Source organism: Fundulus heteroclitus, chromosome 16 (genome assembly GCF_011125445.2).
Source record: "Fundulus heteroclitus isolate FHET01 chromosome 16, MU-UCD_Fhet_4.1, whole genome shotgun sequence".
NCBI lineage: Eukaryota > Metazoa > Chordata > Actinopteri > Cyprinodontiformes > Fundulidae > Fundulus > Fundulus heteroclitus.
The window spans coordinates 22,145,180-22,169,305 of NC_046376.1; the positions used below are offsets into that span (position 1 = coordinate 22,145,180).

At 41.3% G+C, this 24,126-nt stretch overlaps 1 protein-coding gene across 3 annotated transcripts in view; it reads left to right on the plus strand.

Moving 5' to 3' along the window:
* arhgap17b (Rho GTPase activating protein 17b) overlaps positions 1–23,817 on the plus strand; it is a 36,641-nt gene extending 12,824 nt beyond the window's left edge. The window contains exons 3-21 of one of the 3 annotated variants that reach the window (XM_036148089.1): positions 4,109–4,213; positions 4,729–4,805; positions 6,363–6,474; positions 6,705–6,781; positions 7,967–8,069; positions 8,351–8,419; positions 8,507–8,588; positions 10,628–10,755; positions 11,322–11,433; positions 11,531–11,612; positions 11,712–11,792; positions 13,273–13,386; positions 13,494–13,585; positions 15,843–15,978; positions 16,765–17,058; positions 17,669–17,790; positions 19,456–19,839; positions 21,008–21,059; positions 22,740–22,858. In XM_036148089.1, coding sequence (XP_036003982.1) covers positions 4,109–4,213; positions 4,729–4,805; positions 6,363–6,474; positions 6,705–6,781; positions 7,967–8,069; positions 8,351–8,419; positions 8,507–8,588; positions 10,628–10,755; positions 11,322–11,433; positions 11,531–11,612; positions 11,712–11,792; positions 13,273–13,386; positions 13,494–13,585; positions 15,843–15,978; positions 16,765–17,058; positions 17,669–17,790; positions 19,456–19,839; positions 21,008–21,015 — 2,178 coding nt within the window. In that variant the 3' untranslated portion in view covers positions 21,016–21,059; positions 22,740–22,858. Of the gene's footprint in view, positions 1–4,108; positions 4,214–4,728; positions 4,806–6,362; positions 6,475–6,704; positions 6,782–7,966; positions 8,070–8,350; positions 8,420–8,506; positions 8,589–10,627; positions 10,756–11,321; positions 11,434–11,530; positions 11,613–11,711; positions 11,793–13,272; positions 13,387–13,493; positions 13,586–15,842; positions 15,979–16,764; positions 17,059–17,668; positions 17,791–19,455; positions 19,840–21,007; positions 21,060–22,739 lie in introns of all 3 variants that reach the window. The other 2 variants (XM_036148088.1, XM_036148090.1) reach the window with 2 other exon arrangements.
* The last annotated feature ends 309 nt before the right edge of the window (positions 23,818–24,126 follow it).

Genomic DNA, 24,126 nt, shown 5'->3' on the forward strand with positions numbered 1-24,126 from the left:
CTCATAGTTGTCGTTTCCTCTCTTGTAATTGAAAAGAGAGAGCGCAGTCAAATGTTTGAGGGTACGTGACCATCACTCTAATCTCTTCAGTCTGCATACTAGATATATACCTGCTTGTCAGCGTGAATTGTAAACCTTAAGAAGGCCTGGCCGTTATCTTGCAAGCCAGATCAGCGTCGTTTATCTTAGTTATTACCAGTATAAAACGGATGTCTTTGCAAAGTTGCTGCTGTTTCTGTTGGGTCACTTACACAAACCAAACCGAGGCGCCTCACAGTAGCATCGTTCTGGTAAACACGGTGTTGGCATCTATTATTTATAGTAAGCTGCTGCTTGTTCCAACTTCCACTTTGACAGATTAACTGAAACCATCAACTCCAGCTCTGAACTTTCACATTTTAAACCTGTGATGCTAACCGGATATTTTTCTTCCTAATAATTTGTCCATGCATTTTTATTTTATTTAAAAGCATGCATTTTTATTTTATTTAGTTTTTCCTCTCAGAAACTGCTCTCACTCAGACCTACGCTCTCGCGCTCAGAAATCTTGCTTGGTTACGAATATGCTCTGCTGTCCCCCCTCAGAAGTACATTTCTCTGCTCAGATCGAAGGCAAGCGCTGTATCTTCTGCTTCCGTTTGGGTCCTGTTCTCCATGCTTTACCTTCTTATGTTGGGGATAAAAGCGGCCTCATGTGTTTTCTCTGCTGGCAAATTACCTTTGATCTCTTTCGGTGAAGGTTTGTGTCTTGGTAACATTTCCAGCCAACAGACAGACAGCGGGACTTTGACATCACGAACCTCTTTGAGGGAATCCTCAAAGAGGTTTGTTTTCACATCAGAGAGAGTCGTGAACACAGAGGACAGAACTGAGGGTGCAGTTTTATCCGCTAGCAGAGGAAGCCTGACAAGAGAAGACACTTTTTATATCAGGAAATTACATCTGACTGAAGAACCAGATTTTGGGAATGTGCAGAACAAGCAATCGTTTTTCTTTGAAACAATGCTGAGAATCACCAAGACCAGGCCCCTGCCTTCGCTTGGCACCAGCCCCTGATATTCCTCCCAACAGTTGGCGGGCCAACACTAGATTATGAGGAAGCTACCAAGTCCGGGCGGGTCCACCTATTAGTGCAGTTTCCATTCATTCGGATCACTGAAAAGGATTGAGCCCTTTCCCGAGGCAGGTTCTGAAATGCGAGACCCTCGCAGGACAACACAGCTTCTTTTATCGCAAGCAAAGTATCCAAAGTGTTTTCATCGCTTTACCAAGGCGATTATTCGGAGGTGCAGGCATTCTTGAGGTGAGGGTCAGTCTCAAAAGGAATCTTCTCAATTCCTGGACGGGACGAAATGCAGTGCGCTCCCACACAAAGCACCTAAAATAGTCTCAAGGGCTGCCAACTCTCCAGCGACTGCCCATCACTAGAAGCAATAGAAACCCTGTTAGACTTCTTACCACCCCCATCTGATCTCAGATAAGCAGAAAATGACGGTTGGATAGTTGGAACGATAGGATCCTACTTACTAGTGCATGTGTTAACTTTTCAGTTAAAATATAGGCTTGTCTGCTTTGATTCATCACCCATAAGGCTTGATGGACATTGCCCATAACATCATCTCAGCTTTGCCATAATATAAAATGTCTTTTTTTTAACCTAAATACACTTCTAGAAAGTAGAAAAACCTTGAAAAATGCTTGTTTTCTTTGGTTTTTTTTTGGCTTTCTGTTGTTCAACATTACATGAAAACACTTGAACATTTAGACTTTAAAAAAAAAAAAAAGCTGGTTACTGTATGTTTTTTTTAACTTTCCACTTCCAACCAAAGCAACTGTTCTTCCAAGCTCTTTCTAGATACAAATGCTGCTTCTGATCCATGCTTATCTTCATAATCTGGCCGTTAAGTCCTCTGCCAAGCGGGTCAGTCATTTTCCAGCTAGTTTGGTGACGCAGCTTTTCAGTCGACCAAAGCGAACCCGTGCCTGAAAACCCAACAAGCCCATCCACATGAGCTCGGGAGTGATTCACTGAGATTTATATGTTTTCTGCTGTTGTGGGTCAGAGGTCAGCAGCTCGTTCTGCTCAGTTTTCACTCCTGCTTTTGGGGAGAAAAAAAACAGAAAAGTTGGCAGTGACTGTGAATCTTACGACATTATGTCAACAGCAGTGTGATAGCAGTCATCTTTGTTCGATTTTGGTAATTGTGGGCTTGTCTGTGACTTGTATCAGGAGGTTTTCCACGTTTTTTTCTCCTCTCTCTTCTAACTTTTAAACTGCAGTTTATCAGGGTGTTCTACATCTGAAGGTGGGATCTTTATTCAACCAAGAATAAAGGTATAACTTTGGGAGGACAGTAAAACCAGCGGTTGAAGACGTGATGAGACCAAAAGTCCTACACTGCAAAAACAGATCTAAAATAAGTAAAATGTTCTTAAAGTTAGTGTATTTATCTTTGATTTGAGCAGGTAAATAATATTTTCTGCCAATGGAATGAGTATTGTGACCCCTAAAATAAGATATTTAGACATCCTGCACTTGAAATAAGATGATAAAGATGAATTGTTCCTATTTTAAGTGCAGAAATCTTATTCCATTGGCAAATTATCTTATTTACCTGCTCAAATCAAGGACAAATACATTCATTTTAAAGAATATTTTACTTATTTCTAGTACCGTTTTTGCAGTGTAGCCGAATATCTTCGAGAAAACCCACTCTATGCTGTCCTTGTTTGCTTTGTGTTCTTTTGCCGTACGCTCAGACAAAACTTGCTCCAAAGACACAGCCTGTGATCAGCATGTGTTTCCCGCCCAGCCGTCTCGCCCACACTGCAGACTCTCTGACCTCTGCCTTCTCTCTCCTTCCTTGGCACACATCATGGTTGGAAACCTGCATCTAACCGGGGCTATCGCCAGATATTCCTAGAGTTGGGGGATCAGCTAATTTGGGATTGGATCTTGTGGATCCCGGGTAGGAAGTGGAATCCAGCGGCGGTTTGGCTGAAAGGAAAGGAGGCGGAAAAGAAGGAGGAGAGCAGAAATGTCCATCGCCCACTCTTAAAGGGAGCGATGAATTAGAGGGGATAAAAGTGAAGGAAGATGATGAAATCTGACAGCGAATGGGCTCAGATCTTGAAGACGCAGCTGGATGTTTACACCGAGAAAGGAAGAGGAAGATCATATTTAGCAGGCACGCAGCCATTTGTGGTTTAACGCAAACGTTAGTCTGTCAAGACCTCAAGAGAAAGAAATGCAATCATTTAGAAAAAATGACACATTGTTTTGCCTGCTGACTAACCACCACAGTTGTACTTCTTTTTTTTTATTAAGAACAGCAATTAAAATAGAAAAAAAAAACCCAATAAATATACAAAAATGTAACAAACTGATCAGTTGTCTCATGCCTTATGTGATGTCACTAGAAGCGGCTGCACTTGGAGATTTGTTACTAGGAGGGTTTTGATAATGAGCTACAACAAAATATCAAAATGGAAAGAAAACCTGAAAGCAACAAACCGTATCTAAAGTGAGTTTATGTTTAAACCTTACTGGTTTAAGTTGTCCAGCAAAGGTTTTGACGTCGAAAGAGGGCTTTTAAAATGTATACTGTTTAGTTACAAGACCAGTTACAAGGCATGTAAAACAGCAGGTAATATCTGTGTAATACCAGCTGAAGATGGAGAACCTGTTGGGCAGCGTTGCAGTCAATATGATGAATGTATTTGCTATTGTTTCTCATACCGTTTGTCAGAAAAGCTTTCCCTGCACCTCATTTGAGAGGACTCGTCACTCTGCGTTCCCTCTTGCCGCATCCTTGTGTCTTTGTCTAACAGCTGCATGTTGTTCTGCTGCGGGACACAGTCAGATCCTCCATGACGTCCCCATGACAAGGACAGGATGGAAACTTTTTCACGGATGAATCTGTGCTTATTCAGCCTCTGCGTGTTGATTTGCAGCCCTCACCTGGGTCGTATCTGTTGAACAGGAAAGATGGAAGCTTTATGTTTCCTTCATCCCGGCGCACTGATCTTTTTCCTACTGTTTTCTTTGTTTGCATTTTTAATAATTTTTGTTGTTGTTTGTTCTATTTTGTCTCCTGCGTGCATGCAGATCGAGAAGCGGATGGAGCTGGTGCGGTTTGTGTCGCACAACACGCACAAGAGGCTGGTGTCCTGTCTGCAGGGTCAACTTGGCACCGACACGGAGAAAAGACATGTGAGAAGAATGCGCTGTCCCCGTTAGCCTTTGCTCTGTTTCGCTGAGCTGAACTTTAAACGAAACACAACTTTACTATCAGGTCACGTTATAGACATTGAGTGTTTGGCTGTAAAACATTACTGCCGCTTCTGTTCCACATGGACGGCATGTGCAGAAATCCCGGCCCTGACACACCTTTTTTAGGGTTTACGGTAACGGGGGTCGGCATCTTGTGCAGAGGACACATGGTGTTTCTTCTTATCCGAACCCGCAGATACGAAAAATGGCTTGCTGCCAACGTTACAATCCCAGCAGAGCTGCTACACTCAGTGCTGCCTACCAACAGTACAGACAGACAAAAAACAACAGTGCAGGAATCACGTCTCTTGTTGCTTTGCCATTCCCGTCAGTATCGTTGTCACTTAGAATATCCAAACATAATATTGTTTGACTTTTCTTCGTTCACAAGTCAACTTCAAGTTCTTTTTTTTTTTTTGGTAAGGGTCTAACTTTGCTTTCATGCCTTTTTGCAGAAAAAGCTGCCGCTGATGGGGCTCTCCCAGACCATGCAGGAAGGTGGTGTTCAGCTGGGGGACGAGAGTGTGATTGGGTGAGAAATAACAAACAAATTCTGACCTTTTCCGCTATTTGTCACATTGCAGCCATAAAGTGAAATGTATTTTCATGCGATTTTATGTGTTAACTCCCTTTACACTGATCTGTGAAGGTCACTGAGGTTTCTTAGAGAACATTATTGAACAAAGCACACCAAGAAGACCGCAGATAAGACCAAGGGTAAAGTTGTGGAGAAACCTAAAGCAGGGTTACGTTAAAAAAAAAAAATCTATTTCCCAGAGCTCTGCTTGATACATCATCTAATAATAGAAAGAGTATGACACAACTGCAAGACAAGGCTACGTTCACACTGCAGCCTGAAGTGACCCAATTCCGATTTTTTTGCCCATATACGACCTGGATCTGATCTTTTCATGACAGACTGAACGACACAGATCTGATTTTTTTTCAAATGCGACCCAGGCCACTTGGATATGTGGTCCTGAATGCGATATGTATCTGATCTTTTCAAATGCGACCTGTGTCTGTACGGCCGGGTCGCATTTATCCGACCTGTACGTCACCGATACTCGACAAACGTCACTATTCTGCATCCTGCTATGCAGAAGCAGGAAGAAAGACGACACCCATAGCGGACTACAATGAGGAGAGAAGTCAGTGGAGAGAAAGCTCTGGTTAGAAAATAAAATTAATGACCGCAAAATGCGCGCCAGCATTATAATCCATGTTTACTTCCGCAAACACTGAGGATGCTTGCTACGTGTGACGTCATCGCGTCCTCGAGTGCGCATGCGGGACACTTCGGTTGAATTAATTCAGTTCACACAGGAGATCACATACAAGTCGCCTATATTTGGAAATGTGAACGGACACGCAAAAAAATCTGATTTCACAAAAAAATCGGAATTGAGCATTAAGACCTGCAGTGTGAACGTAGACAAAGAGAGCATTAATCAGAGAGACAGTGAAGAGGCCTGTGGGAACTCTGGAGGAGCTGGGGAGATCCACAGCTCAGGTGGAAAAATCTGTTGACTAGACGACTCTTGGAAATCACGGTTGGAAAATGGTAATGTTGGGCATCGCCGTTATGAAAACTGGAAGTGGCGGCATCATGCTGTGGGAATGCTTCAGCAGTCAAATTCCAGATCTCAATCAAATTGGGAAATTTGTCCCAGCACTTAAAAAATGTATGTTCACCGATGCTCTCAGTGAGCTTGAGCCCCCTTTGTAAAGAGGAATAAACAAAAGCTGATAGAGACACTCTCCAACAAACTTGCAGCTGGTTCTACAAAGTGGTTCTCCAAAGTACTGACTCAGGAGTGCTGAAGAAAATTGCGCACCACACCCTTCAGATTGTTTTTCCATTCGTAATGACAATTTTCAATCTAAGCTTCCCTTTTCCTTCCACGTCACAATTATGCACTATTTTTAGCCCTGGCCTATAGCATAAAAAACAACAAAGAAATGCCCCAAACTGTGTGGTTGTGACTTGACAAAATGGGAAAATGGGTTCTTGGGATAATAATACGTTTTCCATTCGCTGAAAAGTTGTGAAAGAGGTCAACTTAGCATATGTTTGTGTGTGTTGCAGCAAGATGTTAGAGGTGTGTGGCGAGACAGAAAGCCGGTTATCCACCGAACTTCTGCAGCATGAGTTGCAGATTGAAAGAGATATTCTGGATCCTCTCAACCAGCTGGCAGAGGTAAAAAAAATAAATAAAAAAGACACACATCATCACTCATTTTATGCTCCACAAATTACTCAGGATCTGGCATGCAGCTGCTCTGTAACAGTTGTTCTATGAACTGTAGCATTAAATGGGGTGTGTAATTCACACGCTCACAGGAAAGTTGTTCTCAGTGAAATGATGCTTGTCTAGTCATGCCTGATTCTCCTGATTCCTGAATGTTTTTTTTTCTTTTTTTCCCACAGGTGGAGATTCCTAACATACTGAAACAGAGGAAACAGCTCGCCAAACTGGTTCTGGACTATGACTCGGCGAAGACGAGGTGCATTTGCTTAAAAACGGATGCCTATATCTATATTTATTAAGCTATTAGCTGTTTTCACATTTTCAACTTGACCTGTATATTGTTGCCATCATTTTAATTAAAAGGGCACATTTTGGATGAAATTTTTCTGATCATGTAAATGCAGTTGAAATGAAAGACATTTTCTCCACTTTGCATCTACCATAGTGGTATGCTTAGGGCCACCGTCTATGTTGAAGACCCATTTATACCCAAGCTTTAACTTCCTGAATGATGTCCTTACATGTTGCTGAAATTTTTTTCACACAATGTTCATTCCTTATGATGAATCTTTTTTTTTTTTTTGTGTGTGAAGTGCATCAGTCCCTCTTGCAGAACAACTACCCACATGATACTGCTACTACTACTTTGCACAGTGTTCTCAGTCTTGGAAATGTTTCTGGTTTACCTGTGAAAGTGGCCAATATGGCTAGAAAGAGTTTTTAGCTTCGTCCAAGCATGGGCCATGTCTTCACAAATTATTATTATTTTTTTGTTTGGAAACTATAATCTTAGGCTTTATGTTGCTTTTAGAGAAATGGATAATTTCTCTCTAAGTGGCCACGTTGGTAGATTTGTTTAATTGTGGATAATGACTCTTACCACCTTTAGCCAACTTCTTCAAAAGGTCTTTGACTTTTGTTCTGGAGTTGATTTGCAGATTTTTTTTTTTTTTACCAACATATGTTTATCTTTGAGACAGAGAGACAATGGTTTTAATACTCCCAAACTGTTACACTTGAATATAATAATTGAAACATTATTTACACCTTCAGGCATCTGGAATTTGTGGCGGTCCACAACGTTCTGGGCTGATTACATTTTATATTAGATGTAGATTTTTTTTATATGATGTAACACAACAAAGCAGTACGTTTCAGGTGTTGCCTTAAATTACATTTACAGTCGTGTCTTCATTTACCCCAAACGTTATGAAGGTTAGAAAGCCGTGTCGGTACCATCTGAGCTTTCTGAAATTGTTTAAAGTCGATCACGCTGTTTGTTAACTTCTGAATTTGAAAACAGGTAAAAAAAAAAAAAAAAAAAAAAAAGAGACCTAGATTATATTTGATTCAGTATAACAAGGAAGATGAGGTTGTGTCTTTGTATACAGTGTACCTAAATATCTGCCTTTGGCTGTATGTTGTCGTGTGTGTCCTTCAGGTGGTTTCAGGCAACAAAGTCCTACAACCAGGCCATGACCTCTAAGGTAGACTCGCTCAAGGATGAGATGGACGAAGCTCTTAATAAAGTGGAAATATGCAAGGTAACCATTAACAGTGGAGTAATCTGCTGTATATAGACGATATGGGGGCCTATCAGAACAAATAGGTGTACATTCCTCAGCTTAATGAAGCAGTCGAACAAAGGAGGTTCTGTAACAGGAACGGCCAGGCCAGACATTGCAGTGTAATCAAAGGTCAAACTTTGTCATCTGGGGTTCATTAGTATTGTAATGAGGAGTTTATGGTTGATGTACTGAACAAAGGTTAAGAATGCTGTCACGTTTTGGTGTGTTGGATTGATAAATCTTCATTTATCCTGCAGGACCAGCTGTCTGCAGATATGTACAGCTTTGCCTCAAAAGAGGGTGAATACGCACGCTACTATGTCATGGTGAGTGCATCAAAGTGAAATAGTTCATCTTAGAATCCAAATGGATGATTCCTGGATGGCAACGTCTCGTATTTGTGTGTGTTGCAGTTATTAGAAGCCCAGGCAGAGTATCACAGGAGGTCTCTGGCTGCTCTTGAAGCAGCTATTCCCAACATCCAAACGCAGCAAGGTAAAGACATCTGCACAAATACAACCTCAAAAAATATGTGACTCTATGAATGTTTGCTTTATTGGGCAGCAGCGTCAAAATGGTCCGACTCAGAGGCACACGAGTGAGATAGGTTGCTGCTGAACATCAGATCAGTGCTAAGTAGCTTTTTGTGTGAAATTATGTGAGTTTAATTTTCTCTGAAAGAAAAACACGAGAGGAGGGAGTTCTACCTGAAAAAGGAAAATGAAACCACTCGAACCATAAAGCTGTCAGTTTATCAGTTGGGTGAGATAAGACAATCATTAAACCCTATTTTTATAAAAAAAAAAAAGGCTGGGAGGCAGATTATTCTCTTTTCATATCCAGGCATGTCACTAAGGTTAACCGAGCTCCATTAATCATAGTTGTCTGATGTGTATCCCGCCTCTCAAGGACAAGCGGGTATAGGTAATGGATGGATTGATGATTTCAATGACACGTTTTCTCGTAGTACTGCTAGGGTAGGGGCCAATCCAATACGCTCTGGGTGTCTGATATCTATCTTGGATCAGATATGTGGCTGAGGCCCTCATGGTTCTGTTGCCGCAGCTCGTTTTCACTAATTTAGCTCTAGAGGGTCAAAGCGACGGCTAAAACGTTGCTGATACCGAGTCCTGGTCTAATAATTCATGAAACAAAAGGCCACGAAAATGTGACAGCTTTGAAGTGGCGTAAAATAACACCCTACATTTCCTCAGTATTGAACCATTACCACAACTCAGGTGTCTGCAGACTTTCTTGTCCCTTTTTTTTGACATGGATAGATACTTTGTCCCCAGTGGAGATTCTACAAATCAGACTCAATAGACTGCTCCAACATGGGTCGACTAGGCTAGCATAGCTGCCACAATGTTCTGACATTATGCCACCTGAAATGCTTTATTATTTATTTAAATACTTAAACTTTAACAACCATATATCTGACGGACATATTCCTTATCAGCAGCTTCACACTTCATACACCCATAATATGTTTTTCCTGACATAGTTGCATGATCTTACGTACAGCTAGTTTGTTTGTTAGCGCTAGGCTAACGCTAGCAGGTTTGCTCTCAGTTTTGATAGCTCTCTGATAATTCAGCTTGTTGCATATTTGGGTGTGATTTTGGTGAATTGTGTGTGTGTATATATGAAAATCACAGAAAAACTTCTTCTGTTTATAAAACGTGTTTTGCTTTAAAGTCACAACGTTGTTGTTTTTTTTTTTTTTTTTACATTTTAGCTGATCTCTGCGCAGTTTTGCCAAAATGCTGGCCATTACCTGAGCACAAACAGGTCACTTGACACGGACAGAGACGAAGCGGCCACAACTATAAATACAGCCTCTGTCAATGTGAAAGTGTTTGGATAGTGAAAGCAAAACCCCATATTTGTTAGAGCAACGAATGTTTATGTAGAGCCTGAAATACATTTATTGGCTGTGCAAAATGGAGCCAAACAGCTTGCTGGGACTCAAAGAGAGTCGACCAAAAACAGGGATAGTGAGTTGAGTTTTGTCACGGACTATCATAATCATAACGCAAAAATGCCTTGATTAAGACCCTAATCCATGCTTGTGGTTTATTTATAATACAAATATTGAATGTTGAATTAAAATGGTTCTTGATTGTAAAATATTAGCATTTCTAGATATTTAGATTATGTCAGATCATCTCTAAGCATTACACAGATTTTCCAGTAATTCATTTGATTTATGTGGCTGCATTAAACTCAAAATTAGCTCTTTTTTTTTAAACTGATACATTTTACATAATTTTTTTAAGTTTATTAGTCATAAACATGTTTTATATTGTGCAAATACAAGCATCTTAGAAACTTAGAATCCTACAAACGAGAGAAAAATTAAATGGAGCCACAAAAATGCAACTTCATTTCTGTAATGAGTTCAGCATTTAAAAAATTGATTAAGGGGGAAGTGTTTTTGTAACTGGTCGTCCGGGTCTGACTAAAAGCCACGGCACATAAATTAGCCACTGTGTATAGTTTGATTGCCTCTAAAACGTATTTAATTTCTGTAGATTCGTGGATGGAGAAGCCCGCATTCGGCACGGAGCTGGAGGAGCACCTCAAGAGGAGCAACCGAGAGATCGCTCTGCCACTAGAGGCCTGCGTCATGATGCTGCTGGAGACTGGCATGAGGGAAGAGGTAAGGATGAAGGAAAGCCGTGAGTCAGTAAAGTGGGGCTAAAGTTGACACTTAATGACCAGAAATTGGATATGAATTTGTGGGCATAAAATAATAAATCCCCCTCTCCATTTGAGCTGGAAGAAGATGAGGCTCCAGAAATGATGGCATCTATGGTCTGGAAACATCTGTTGCCAAGTTTTGCTCGGCTAGTCTTGGCCCTGCAGGAATAAAACCTGTGTATGTGTGTGGACATCTGTTACCCATTAGCCTCTCTGCACTTACACACTTTAAATGTAACAGTGCTGCTGGACTCCCTGTAGAACGTGATTTAAAGCGTTTTTATGAAGTGAAACCAAACCATCGTGCTGTCTGTCTGGTGCTCAGTTAAACAGAGACAAACGGTTCTGTCTGTAACAGAACGGTTCCTCTCTTGTTTCTGACAGATATCTACTTCTCCTTTCTTGTTCCCGGTCCAGCTCTGGCTTCTTGAATTTTTAAGGTGTTAACCAGAGCTGGGTGTCGATACTAATCAGTGCTGATGTTTTTTTTTTTTTTGTTTTTTTTCTTCCTCGTGTTCCTCTTAGGGACTCTTCCGGATCGCTGCTGGAGCTTCAAAGCTTAAAAAGCTGAAAGCAGCGTTGGATTGCTCCACTTCGCAGCTCGAGGAGTTCTACTCAGATCCACACGCAGTCGCTGGTACAACCTCCACTGCAGTTTAATCAACAGTAAAGCCATCTGCTCTAGATGTGTGTTTTTTTTTTGTTTCTCATAGTATTTTTTGTACTTTTTACAGGAGCCCTGAAGTCCTACCTCAGGGAACTACCCGAGCCGCTAATGACGTTTAGCCTGTACGATGAATGGATACAGGCCTCCAAGTAATGAAGCATAAACACACAAACACAGATGTGATGTTTACTATCTAGCAAAAGACATTTTTCCTGGTGCTGATGCAACTGTGTTCTTGGTGTTTCCAGCATATCTGACTCCGACAAGAGGCTTCAGGCTCTTTGGGTGACATGTGACCATTTGCCGAAGGCTCACAAAGCTAACTTCAAGTATGAGCATCCTCAGCTATGTTTCAGAATGCTGGAACAAATGTTTGGAAATAACATCAATAGAGCTTCAAATGTTCTTTTAAAAAAAAAAAAAAAAACTACAGATTTTTTTTTTTGCATAATGTTTATAGTAAAAGAAACAGAAATAATTTAATTATGGATCATGGAATCAAGGGGCACTGCACAGACTTAGTTATAATGTAAGAATAACAATAAGCGGTGGCAGTATTTTTTGGTGAAAGAGCAGATAACTGTAAATCTAGCAAAACATCTCCCCAGAATAGGTAATTTTACTCCTCTTATAACCGATGTTAAAGAGCCTTAACACATAACTCTAGTCCTGGTATTTCTTCACTGGTTTCCTGTGAGTTTTCCAATTGATTTCAAAAATATTATTGCTTACTTTTAAAGTTCAGATGGCTAGAGTCAGCCAATTTCCCAGAAATGTTGCAAAACCCAAATGAAAATGCAACATGATTGAGCCTGTTCAATTAAAAGGTGCCTACTCGCAAAAAATGTCTCCAGGGAATGTACAAAAGTTTATTTTATTTTATCCTCGTGCCATGGCTTTTCCATGAAACAGTTAATCTTTTGCTGTTTTTAAGTACTGTTTAGATAGATTTGTTAATAGCTCCTAAATCTAAGCTATAGAAAAAAGGATTCAACTTTGAAAAGATCAGAAGTCAAAGCAAGCCTTGGATTTTGTCTGTGGAATATAGTGACACCAAGTGGTGAAACTGCAGATTGCAACAAAGTCAATAATGTTGCTTTCTCTTTGGGAGAAAGTCAGTGGCTCCATCCGAATTCCTCTATTGGATAAGGACTCTTTAGCCAAAGTGGAAGTGTGTCAATGGTCACCATGATAAGTGCTGTCCAAATAGTGCAGTCAGTAAGGAAGGAGGTAGGAAATGGAGCATTTATGTCCAAAGCTCTTTTCCTCCCCACGATGATGTTCTTAATTTTGACCCCATGAATGGTCAAGGAACAGGAGCTATGAGCTATAATTGGATGTATTCAGACGGAGCCAGAGGTCTCGGAGCAGTCCCAACCTCAGCATCCAATATGGCGGCCACTCTTATAAATCATATCAAATGTTGCCGATGTAAATTATTTATTAGCATTTCTCATGATGTGTATGTCATTAAACTAGCAGCACACAGAAGTCTGTTCAATACCCAAGTTTTGATTTGCAACTAGTACGCAAAGTGACAGCATTTCCAGGCTCTAGCTTCAACTATCGAGACGTATTAGGCTCTTTAGACATGTGGTTATGTTATTAAATTGTAGATTTAAAATACATTTCTAGACAGTATATGTTACTTCTGGTCAATTAGTGTGATGGTAACTCTAATAGATGTTTCGTTCAGTCAACATTGAGGGAGTGCAAGTCTCCCATTTACCAGTTTATAAAATGTATTGCCAAAGTAAAACAATTTCTTATACTTATTTATATATATTTATATATTTCTTATGCTTGTAGGTACCTGGTGAAGTTCCTGGCTAAACTGGCTCAGGAAAGTGAGGTCAATAAAATGACTCCCAGCAACATCGCCATCGTCCTGGGGCCAAACCTGCTCTGGGCAAAAACAGAGGGGTAAAAGACCGTTTCTTAGTCGTAGTGCTCTTCAGTACAAAGTGCACACACTTATGGCTGGCTTTGTGTTCTTCTTCTTTTTGTTTTCTTGCAATGGTAAAACTCAGGACGCTGGCAGAGATGGCAGCAGCTACGTCTGTCCACGTTGTGGCCATCATCGAACCAATCATCCAACATGCTGATTGGTTTTTCCCTGAAGGTAAAACATCTCCTTTTTGTGTTAGAAATAACAATGATTCCCAATCATTGTGACATGTACAAGCACAAAATCTTGTGTTTTTATTCGAAATTTCTTTGAGGCTGAGACTTTAAAGCTTTATATTTGAACCATTAAATACAGGACAGAAAAACACGTAGAATGTAAACAAACAGAGCAGCAGCATCACTGTCCAAAAAAAACACTGCAGTGTGAAATATGAGAACGTAAGAGTGACTGAGAGAAGTCGTAAAATATAGAACCTACATGGTGGACACTCTGCTCTGTAAAATATACAAGTATTAAGCTTTTTTTCACCCCATCATAGTAGCATGAGGTGTGAAGCTGGTAATGTCAATTGAATTTTATTTATATAGCACCAATTTACAACACATGTCATCTCAAGGCACTTTACGAAGACAAATTCAATTAAAATTTTCCAGACAGACTGGTCAAAAGGTTTCCTATCTAAGGAAAGCCAGTAGATTGCATCAAGTCTTGACAAGCAGCATTCATTCCTCCTGAAAGAGCGTAGAGCCACAGTGGACAGTCGTATGCATTGTCGATGTCTTTGTAGCAATCCCTTATACTGAGCAAGCATGTTGTGATGGTGGAGAGGAAAACTCCCCTTTAACAGGGAGAAAAACCTCCAGCAGAACCAGAACCAGGCTCAGTGTGAACGGCCAACCGCCACGACTGACTGGGGGTTGTTGAAATGTTTTCTATGCAGTGGAGATGTATCTACCATGAAAAGAAAAAAAGATGGAGAGAACATGGTTACAAATTTAAATAACAGGAAAAAAACTAGATTACATGGGCAGAAATAAATAAAAATAGAACACTTGGATGTGCCTTCTAGTGTAAAGAGAAACAAACAAGAAGAAGAAAGAGACACTTCTGAGGTCCTGCTGGTAATGCATTCTAAATAGTACACCGTTAAGCCCAATCCTTTTAGTTATAAGTGTCATATATTCAATCCATCGCTCCCGTCTTTTCAAAAGAGCATCCTGTTGTTTCTAATATAGTAAGTAATTCTCTCCATCTTCAATATGTCGTAGAAGATTTCAAACCACTCCTCTGATGAAGGTGTTTGGGAATTAAGCCTTTTCCTGGAAACAGGATTCTCGGCTGCTGCGCTAAGAATCTGAAACAAGCATCGTTCCTTACATGTTACGTTGTCCCACGGTCGGCCGCGTAGAAATCGAGTCTCCCACTGAAGTGGGACGTCGATCTGAGAGACCGCTACTAAAATCTTTGACCGCTCTTTCCAAAAAGGGATAATTAAAGGACAAGTCCAAAATAGATGACAGTGGTTTGCTTTCAATCCAGCACCACCGGATTTCATGAGATGGATCGACACGAAGTATCACATAATTGTTAAGCAGAAAGAAATGAGGCACGGTAATTAGTCTTGTCACAAATAAAAAAATCTGACTAATAAGATGATTTTCTTTTTCTACTCGGCTCCCCTGAGGCTTTGCAGAACCACTGCAGTCATAGTTTTAGATTAAATTAGATTAGATTCAACTTTCTTGTCATTACACAGGTACAGGTACAAGGCAACGAAATGCAGTTTAGGTCTAACCAGAAGTGCAATAGCAGCAAGTGCAGGATAAACAATGGTTCCATAAGTACAGGACATGGATATGTACTGAATAAATACAGAGATGAATACTATTATAAACAGAATTTTACTGATAGATTTGTCATATGAGTATAATATATAGATAACTAGTATTGTGAACTAAATTTACTGCTGGATATGTACCCAATATAATATACAGGTGGATATTACTAGGAATCGAGTTTTACAGATATGTAAGTGTAAGTTGCAAGTGTTTTTGGGTTTGTCTCTACCAGCTTTGCATATCCAGAGTCTCAAAAGTGTTGCTTATTCTTTAAAGCTTGAGTCAGATTGCATGAAGACCATCAGTGCACATAAAGTTTCCCCCACATCATGAGGCTGCCTCCAACCTGTTTTGGTGCGAGGATGATATGTACAGGGTGATTTGCGGCGTTAGTCTACCTCCACAGATATTGTTATGGATGCAGGCCCAAAAGATCACCTTTGGTCTGACCTGAGCAGAACACCTTCCTCTTACGTGTTAGCCCTTATGCACACATTTGGGAAGTGGCATGCATATTTATTTAGTGAAATACAATGAGGTTTGTTGTTGTAACGTGACAACATGGGACAATGAACAGTTGTGGTGTTCCTGACATGAATATGATAATAAGCATCATCTATTGTCTCTTTCAGAGGTGGACTTCAATGTTTCAGGCATGTTTTCCATGCCGAGCCACCCACCGACCCCAGACCTGGAACCCGGGCTGGACAGGAAGCGCCCCGGCAGCACTGGGCATGAGGGGGACGCTCACACGCCCCGTAAAGACAGGTACTCGTCCCGTCCCAACCCCAGCCTCAGCCTGCCCCTCGCCCTACCGTCCCGCCCCAAGACACTGAGCAGGCAGGAGTCGCGGGGCCCGGCGGTGTCGGCCCTTTACGTAGTGGCCGACGAGTCGGTCACGGTCACCGAGACGCCCACTGAAGATCTGCCTAACCCAGACTTCAAAACTGCACCGTAGCGGGATGTAGGTTTTAATGAATTCAGTTACTGAGCAGTGAAAGAAGGGATGATGTTTTCTGTTGTCCGTGCACTTTGTTTCTGACTTGTTTGCGAGATTTCACAGCGGTTTAATCACCTACAGTGTCATATTCATGGTAACGAAGCATTGTTTTTGCTATTTTATATAACTTTCATTGTTGGGACATGATTTTTTTTTTTCTTTGCCTATATCTCGTTGTATTACCGTTCTGTACTCTTGTCATCTTTTTTTGATCTCCAATTAAAGCTTAGGTCTCTCTGTAGGTTTATATTCTGTGTGGGCTTCCTGTGTTGCTTTTTGTATCTCTGGTGTCGCCTCTGTATCTTTTGTTCTGGCAGTGAGAGCGCGGCGCATTGTTGCTGTTTCAAAGGTGACTGTCATGTGGTTTTATGTCCTCTTTGGGCTCTTCCTCCTGGGCTGGTTTCGCTGCACTCAGGAAGTACCGTCTCTCTCTCTGTACGTCTCGCATCGTCTCTCGTTGCCCTCGCTGTCTCTCTCTCGGTCTCCGGCACTCTTGTTGGTTGGCGTCTGGTTTTGCCCTCCTGAACTCTCTCCCCTTTCCCCCTCCTTCGTAGCCCTGTTAACAAACATCCGGAGCCCGCTCCACGCAGAACCGGCACTGTAAATAGAAAGCAGACACAGCTAACCTCACCCACCTTCAAACCCACACTGCCCCCTCTGGAAACCGGGGGTCCCTACCTGCCCGAGCCGCAGTCCCCCCAGGTTCAGTCGCCAACTCCGGAGGTGCAGCAGCCGGGTCTGAGCGCTGCCGCTGGTGCTGGTGGTGGCGGTGAGGCTCAGGGGGGTGGGGTCCAGGCAGCTGCAGTGCAGCGTCAGGTTGTAACGCAGCTCAGCGCAGAGGACAGCAGGTAAGGAGCGAGCTGAGGTCGCAACAGTACTCCGTCTGCTCGCAGCCAATCAACCGATCCGGAGCCCGTCCACACTTTATGTTTTTCCCTGCGTGTGATTGGTAACCGTCAGAACCACTCAGGATCTCTCTCTAAATAATGATCTCTGCCTCACGCACAACATTTGATCTGGCTTCAGTAAATAAGAATCCAATGCTATGATAATCACGTTACGCTTTGATCATGAGCTTCTTCTTTTTTTTTTCTTCTGCTGCTTTCTGCCGGCTATGATGATGAACCTATTTTTAAAGATATCCTGTGCTTCTCACCAGCACGTTTCAGTGCTTAACTGCTTCTTAATTTTGCATGCAGCACATTACTGAAAATGTTTTGTGTGCATTCCCTGGTTTAAATAATTATTATTTTTTTGCATCTTGCTACCTAAATTTCTGTTTACTCGAGTCCTTCCTCTTTTTTTTCCCATCGTCATCTATTTGGATGGAATATGTGTCCGTCGTCGTTTGTATGCATGACTGTTTTGATTTTTGCACCTGTAATATTGTCTCGTTGTTTAGGAAGTTGGATACTGATGACACCGTTTTATTATTTTTTTCCTGTTGTGTTTCGACAGCCACGCCCGTGAGCCCATGTCCACCCCTCCTCTGCAGAGGAACGGTTCGCCTCATCTTACGGTCGGAACCCCGCACTCACAGGGGGGGTCAAGAGGGCCGAGTCCACATATGGTCCGCAGAGGTGAGAACAGTGTGCAAGCTCTCTGCAAAGGTTTTCACACCTCTTGAACCTCGAAATGCTTGTTTATTGTGATTTTTATGTGGTGAGCAACATAAAGTGGGAGCAAAGAAAATAACGGACCGGGCTGCATTTGTAGCCCGTCTTACCCTTAAATCAAAGTATTTGATATAACCAGCTATCTTTTAGCAGTGCGCTCCACAAATAAGTTTATTTGGAGATTTAGCGAAAGCAAACTGCAGAAGAAGGTGACCTGATCAGATCCTGCAAACACACAAAGTTGTTTGTGGGGGTGGTGGGGGGGGGGGGGGGGAATTAACGTTGCACATTACCCGGAACATGAATTTCTACAGGGAAACATGGTGGTAGCAGCATCATGTTGTGGGGATGTTATTCCTCAGGAGGGAGAACGTTCGGTCAGAGTTGATGGGAAGAAGGATGGAGCTACATACAGGCCAGTCCTAGAGGAAAAAACCTGATTGATGCTGCAAAAAACAAAACAAAAAAGCAAAAAACAAACATGGAACTAGGGAGGATTTTCACATTCCAATATGACAATGACCCTGAACATACAACCAGAGCCACCACATAAGTGTTCAATCAATTAATTTAGTTAATTTAAATTAATTCATGTTAGAATGGCCCAGTCAAAGTCCAGACCTAAATGTTACTGAGAATTCGTGGCAAGACTTGTAAATCACTGTTCATAGAATATCATGTCTGACTGATCTATTTTCCTGAGAAGATACAATTAGGTCTCTAAATCTACAAAAGTGGCAAAGAAATACCCCAAAAGGTGGTTCTGCAAACTAGGGCTGGGTGATCTGGCAAAAACTTACATCACAATATATTTCTTAATTCATCTCTACGATATAATTACAATATCGATATGAACAAAATAAAAGCCTCAGAAAGACTGCAAAGAATGCCCAGAACAGATGCCTGTACAAACTTTTACAATTATTGTGCTATGTTTAAACAACTCCTCCAACTTTTAGAAATATTTGCTTTAAAAAAAAAAAAACTCATTAAATTACATAAAACCCAGAACGTCAGTCAGTGGCAGATGCCATAATCATAGACTGTAATGTATATTGAAATATTGGAAATGTCATATAACCTCTATTGGATAAAGATATATCACAATGTATATTGATATTGAATTATTGTCCACCTCTACTGCAGACTAAATAGTCAGGGGGGGAGGGGAGGCATTGCTTAAAACTCTGCTTCACCCTGAACACACTGTTTTGATGATGATGATGATGATGATGATGAAAAGAATTTATTTCAGACAATTATCAAATTTAACAAATAATGATAAATAAGTTTCAGCAATTAACAAATAATAATAAATCAATAAACCGTTAAGCACGGTGTTGGTAGAATCACGCTGCGGGTATTCATGTCTTCAGCAGGGATAGTATTGATTCTGGCAGGACTGAGTATGAATTCACTACACACCCACATTCAGAGTTTAATTTAGAAAAATTGCTGAATATAACTGACGATTTTCCTTCCACTTCACAATTATGTGCTACCCTGTGTTGACTTGTCACATAAAATCTCAATAAAATGCAATGAAGGTGGTGGTTGTAACTTCAAAAACTATAAAAAACTTTCGAGGGGCATGACTAACAAATCCCTTTATGATCGTCTGCTTTGAAGGCACCAAAAAGCAGGCGCCACCTCCGCCCAAACAGCCCAGCCCGTTCGCCTCTCAGTCCAGCAGCCCCCAGCCGCCCGGCTCTCCCTGTCACCCGCCCCTCGCGTCTCGTCGTCACTCCAGCAAAGATTTCATCCATGCACCGAGCCACCCACCGCCGCAGCCTCCTCAAGCCCACCAGCCCGCGCCGGGAGACCCCGAGCCATCGCCACCAAGAACTCCCACTCCTCCTGATACTCCGCCGCTAAACCCCACTGGATCTCTGCCTCGCCCTGCCAAGCCCGCCCCGAAACCCAGACCGCGACCGAGCATGCCGCCGCCCCCACAGCCTGCAGCCAATGACAACGGTAATGGCGTCTGCGGCTCTGCGTCCAAGGTCATAACAGGTAAACACGTTAGCTTACAGGTTCGGATGCGCAATGTTAAATTATATTGTTATATATAGCAAAAAGAAAGTTTTTCTTTTAAATTTGTCATGACGACGTTTTATACATCAAGTTGTACCTAGGGCGGGGTCTTTATAACCTAACGAGCCAGATGAATTTCGTTCCGCTTAGCTCCGCCTAGCTCCACTCACATCCATCTGGGACCTCTCCCATAGAAAGTGATTTCTCCAACCAATTTTATTGTCCAGCCAATCAGGACGCAGGGCTGGAGTTTCATAGATGTGACGTAGTGGAGAAGCGACCGTGACGTGAGACTGTTTTGATTTAGACAGCAATGGCGGCTTGCATCGAGGAAGCAAGCGTTAACATTAATGCTGCTATTTCTTCCGTGTTGTCCAATCTACCTAATATTGTTTCATTAAAAGAACATCAGAGAACGCCTCTGAAGGCTTTTGTTGGTGTAAACGATGTTTTCGCCCTTCTCCCGACCGGATTTGGCAAGTTTTGTTTTTTCCTGCGTCGCTCTCATCAGCATCACGGGTTAGCTTCCGTGTGAGTGGTTGAAATAGCACGTCGATAAAGATGACAGACAAGTGGCTTATCCAATCATATGCAAGGATTTTTGATAAGGCCCAGCCTTCTGAAACGCCATTCCTATGGATCTGTTCCAGATGGATGAGTGTAGCTAGGCGGAGCGAAATTCATTTGGCTAGGGTCAGGTTAGGGTCTTTAAGGAGCAGCTTAAATATCAGAAAGTCATTATGTCAAATGTGTTTCATGTGCTGGATTGTTAACATTATTCCAGGTGCGTGTTTATAAAGATATTTGCATCATAAAAGTAGCTGAATGTGTCAGATTCCGCAAGTTCTTCGACTATTTTCCTGCCACTTTAATTAAGCCGTTCTTCTTTTTTTTTTGCTTCAAGTTCAAGTGAAGAAAACAACGTCTCCAGCCGCGCTTGTCTTTGTGAAGGCGTTTCAGCGACTGAGATTCCTTTTTGCCCCCCTCTGCTCGTCGGCCGATAACCATTTGTAGCTTCCTCTTTAGGGCGCTGCTGTATTTAGATCTCTGGCTCCTTCTTCTGGCTTCAAAGTCTTGATTTGTTTCACACTAAATGTTTCTGTGGTGATCTGAAGCATGACAGGAAATGTGTGTGTAAACGTTGCAGATGTCTGAGCTGCCGGCCTGCCTCTAAGATGAGCTTTGCCGGGCAGGTGATGGTAAGGTTCCCGTTGGCTGGGTGTGTTGGCCCTTTTTTTGCTGTTTGCTGTTTGTGTGTCTGTGTCTGGGAGGGGAAAAAACAACAACAACTAGAGCTCTGTTGTATGTCTAATACTTGCAAAAATAGAAAGATACAAGTGCATCTCAATAAATTTTATCATTAGAAGGTTCATGTGTTTCACCATTTTACTGAGGGAAACTCATGTTGACACTTGAAACTCAGGGGTTAACACTAGAATTCCTTCATTGTTTTAATTTTTGAAACATTTGGCTTACAGTCATTGATAGCATAAAGTACTGTTTCTTCTAAAATCAAAATATCACATAAGACAAATAAAAAAGGATCCAGTGTTTACACTTGAATTCCTTTTTTTCTTCTTCACAAATATCGCAGGGGTTTCAGTTTTCCATGTTGCTTATGCATTTTTTTTCCTACCACATTTTTTTCCTTCCACTCACCTTTCAATTGATATACTTGGACATAGTCCCCCAAATAGCAAGCATCTTTAATCAAGGCAAGGCAAATTTGTTTAGCACATTGGAGTTCAAGGACAACGCAAAGTGCATTGCATGATTAAAACATAGGAAAATAAAAGCAAGTAGAAAACCAGTTGGAATAAAATGTGGGAAAATTGAAACAAAAAAAACATAGGAAAATGGAAACCAAAAGGAAATATTAATGATTTTAAAAATTGTTGGACAACAAACAAGTCAGAAGACCTTCAGTGGTCTGGAGGGTTGATACACTGATAATAAGTTTGTGATGTATTTAGGTGCTAAGACATTCAGGGATTTATAGACTAAAACAAGTATTTTAACAACTATTCTTTAAAATTTGTAGAGGTCATAACAAACCTATTCTTTCTTAGAAATATTCTTTTTTATCTGACTGACCAACATGAAGAAGTATATGATTGTGAAGAGACAGTAAAATTAGGTGTTCCTCCTAAAATTCAATTTTGATTGGGGTAAAACATGCACCTTTGCCCTTCGTATAAATCGCAGACTACTTGACCCAAACATGGTGGCAGCCGCATCGTGCTGTGTGGCTGCTTTTCAGCTGGAACGGCAAGCTCATCAGAGCTGATGGGAAGATGGTTAGTGCTAAATACGGAGCGAACCTGAGAGATAAAACTTTGAGACGCTGCAAAAGGCTTGAAACTTGAGATTTTGCTAAGGAGAAACGGCAAAAGTTTCAGCCTAGAGATGCACAAGGTTATAAATACAAGCTAACAGATGAGCTTTTTGATGATATTCCAATTTATGGATGCACCTGTACAGTATATTTTACGTCTGAAGGCATGTTTTTGTGCATTTGTCTGTTCCTAACATGCTTGCATTTAGGTTTAGTCTGAACGGCTTCTGTCTGCTAACAGTTCGCTGCCATAACTAACGTGCTTTTAAAGAGGTTTAAACATTTTTTTTCCTCCCCTGTGATCAGTGCTCTTGCACAGAGCTGTGCAAAATACATTTTGTTGCATTTACGGGTTAACACACCAAGAAACTCAAAAAAAAAAAAAAAAAAACTTCCAACATTGGTTTTTAGCAGCATTGATCATGTTTACATTGCAGAGGAGTTCTTGGTGTCTTAAAGAATGTGGAGTTTGCACTGTGTGTGTGTGCAGCTGTTCACTTTTTTGATGCGTTTGGTGACCGTTTCCTTTTTTTTTTTTTTGCAGATGGAGGCCTGGTTATAAAGGGGATTGGAAGAGCTTTTATCCCTCAGGTGATCGAGGAGCAACAAGTGAAGGGTTCTGCTGGTCAAGAGCCCACCTCCACTTTGACCCTGCATCCAAACCTCCATATCGAGACAGAGAACACTCCTCTGTAGAAGATTCTCCAGCTTTTATCGTCAATCTGAGACAAAGCATCAGTTCTACCTACATGATGCCAATAACTTTTTTTTAATTTTTTTTTGTCTGCTTCACTGAGTCAAACCAGAAGCCTCGTTGTACGGTGGAGTCTTAAACCACAAAGCCCCTGTGCTGCCATCCCTTGCAACATTGAACTCTTTTTGCTGCATGTTCTGCTGGGCGTTCAGAGATTGGGTCGAGGAACCAACGTTTAAAAGTCCTCAATTATATAGCAGCTTAACTAAAGGAAAAAAAAAAAGAGTGCTGGAAAAGTTTCACTTTATTTGTACCTTTCTTCTTTTTATGCCAAAGTGTCAAAGCGAGACGTTTCGTTTGGAGACTTGTATCTCGGTGCGGTTTCAGCTTTTTTCATTTTAGCCTGCGACATATCGAGGAGAAGATTTGAATTCAAACTGTCGTCTATTTATCATGAAACTAAACTGTATTTTCTTTCCAACTTCTGCGGTTTGATCTCACCTAATGTGATGTTCACACTCTGCAGGAAGGTATTAAGGAATGGCTAAAGGGCCAAAGATAATTTTGACTTGTTTGGCACACAGTAAGAGTTGCAAAGACCAAATAGTTTTGGGAAGGGTGCAATAAGAAATGCAGTTGTCTTCCACTGATGGCCTGTTCAGAGCATGTTGCCGCCATTTCAGGCGGATTTACAGAAATATCTTATAGGGTGGGCTTTGATTGTTTTCTTACTTTTAATCAGGATTTATTTTTTTTTGATATTCACTTAGCTGATTTTTAAATGTGGAAAAAGTACTATTTGATGCTTCACGATTTGCTTTTATTGTTAAAAGGGACTATCTTGTTTTTGTAACCAATCACTCTTAATCCAAATTCAAAGCTTCGAACAAATACGGGAAAACAATTAAAATCCTTTTTTTGAGTACGATTTTTACTATTTTGCTTGTTTTGTCTTGTCTCTGATTCTTGTGCACATAATGTGTCGGAGCTCTTAAAGATCAAAACTTTAAACCAATTTTGATGTGAACTTATGAGATTGTTCTTATCGGTTTACTTTAACAAATTACAGATAAAAACAAAAGGAACGGTGAACATAATGTTACTATCTGGACTCCCACCCATCTACTGTCTTCTGCTCGTCTGAGATCGGGTCGTGGGCACAACAGGTCCAGGAGAAAAACTCAGACATCCCTTTTCCAACTCATTCTGGGGGGGCAAGGCGATCCTGGGACTAGAC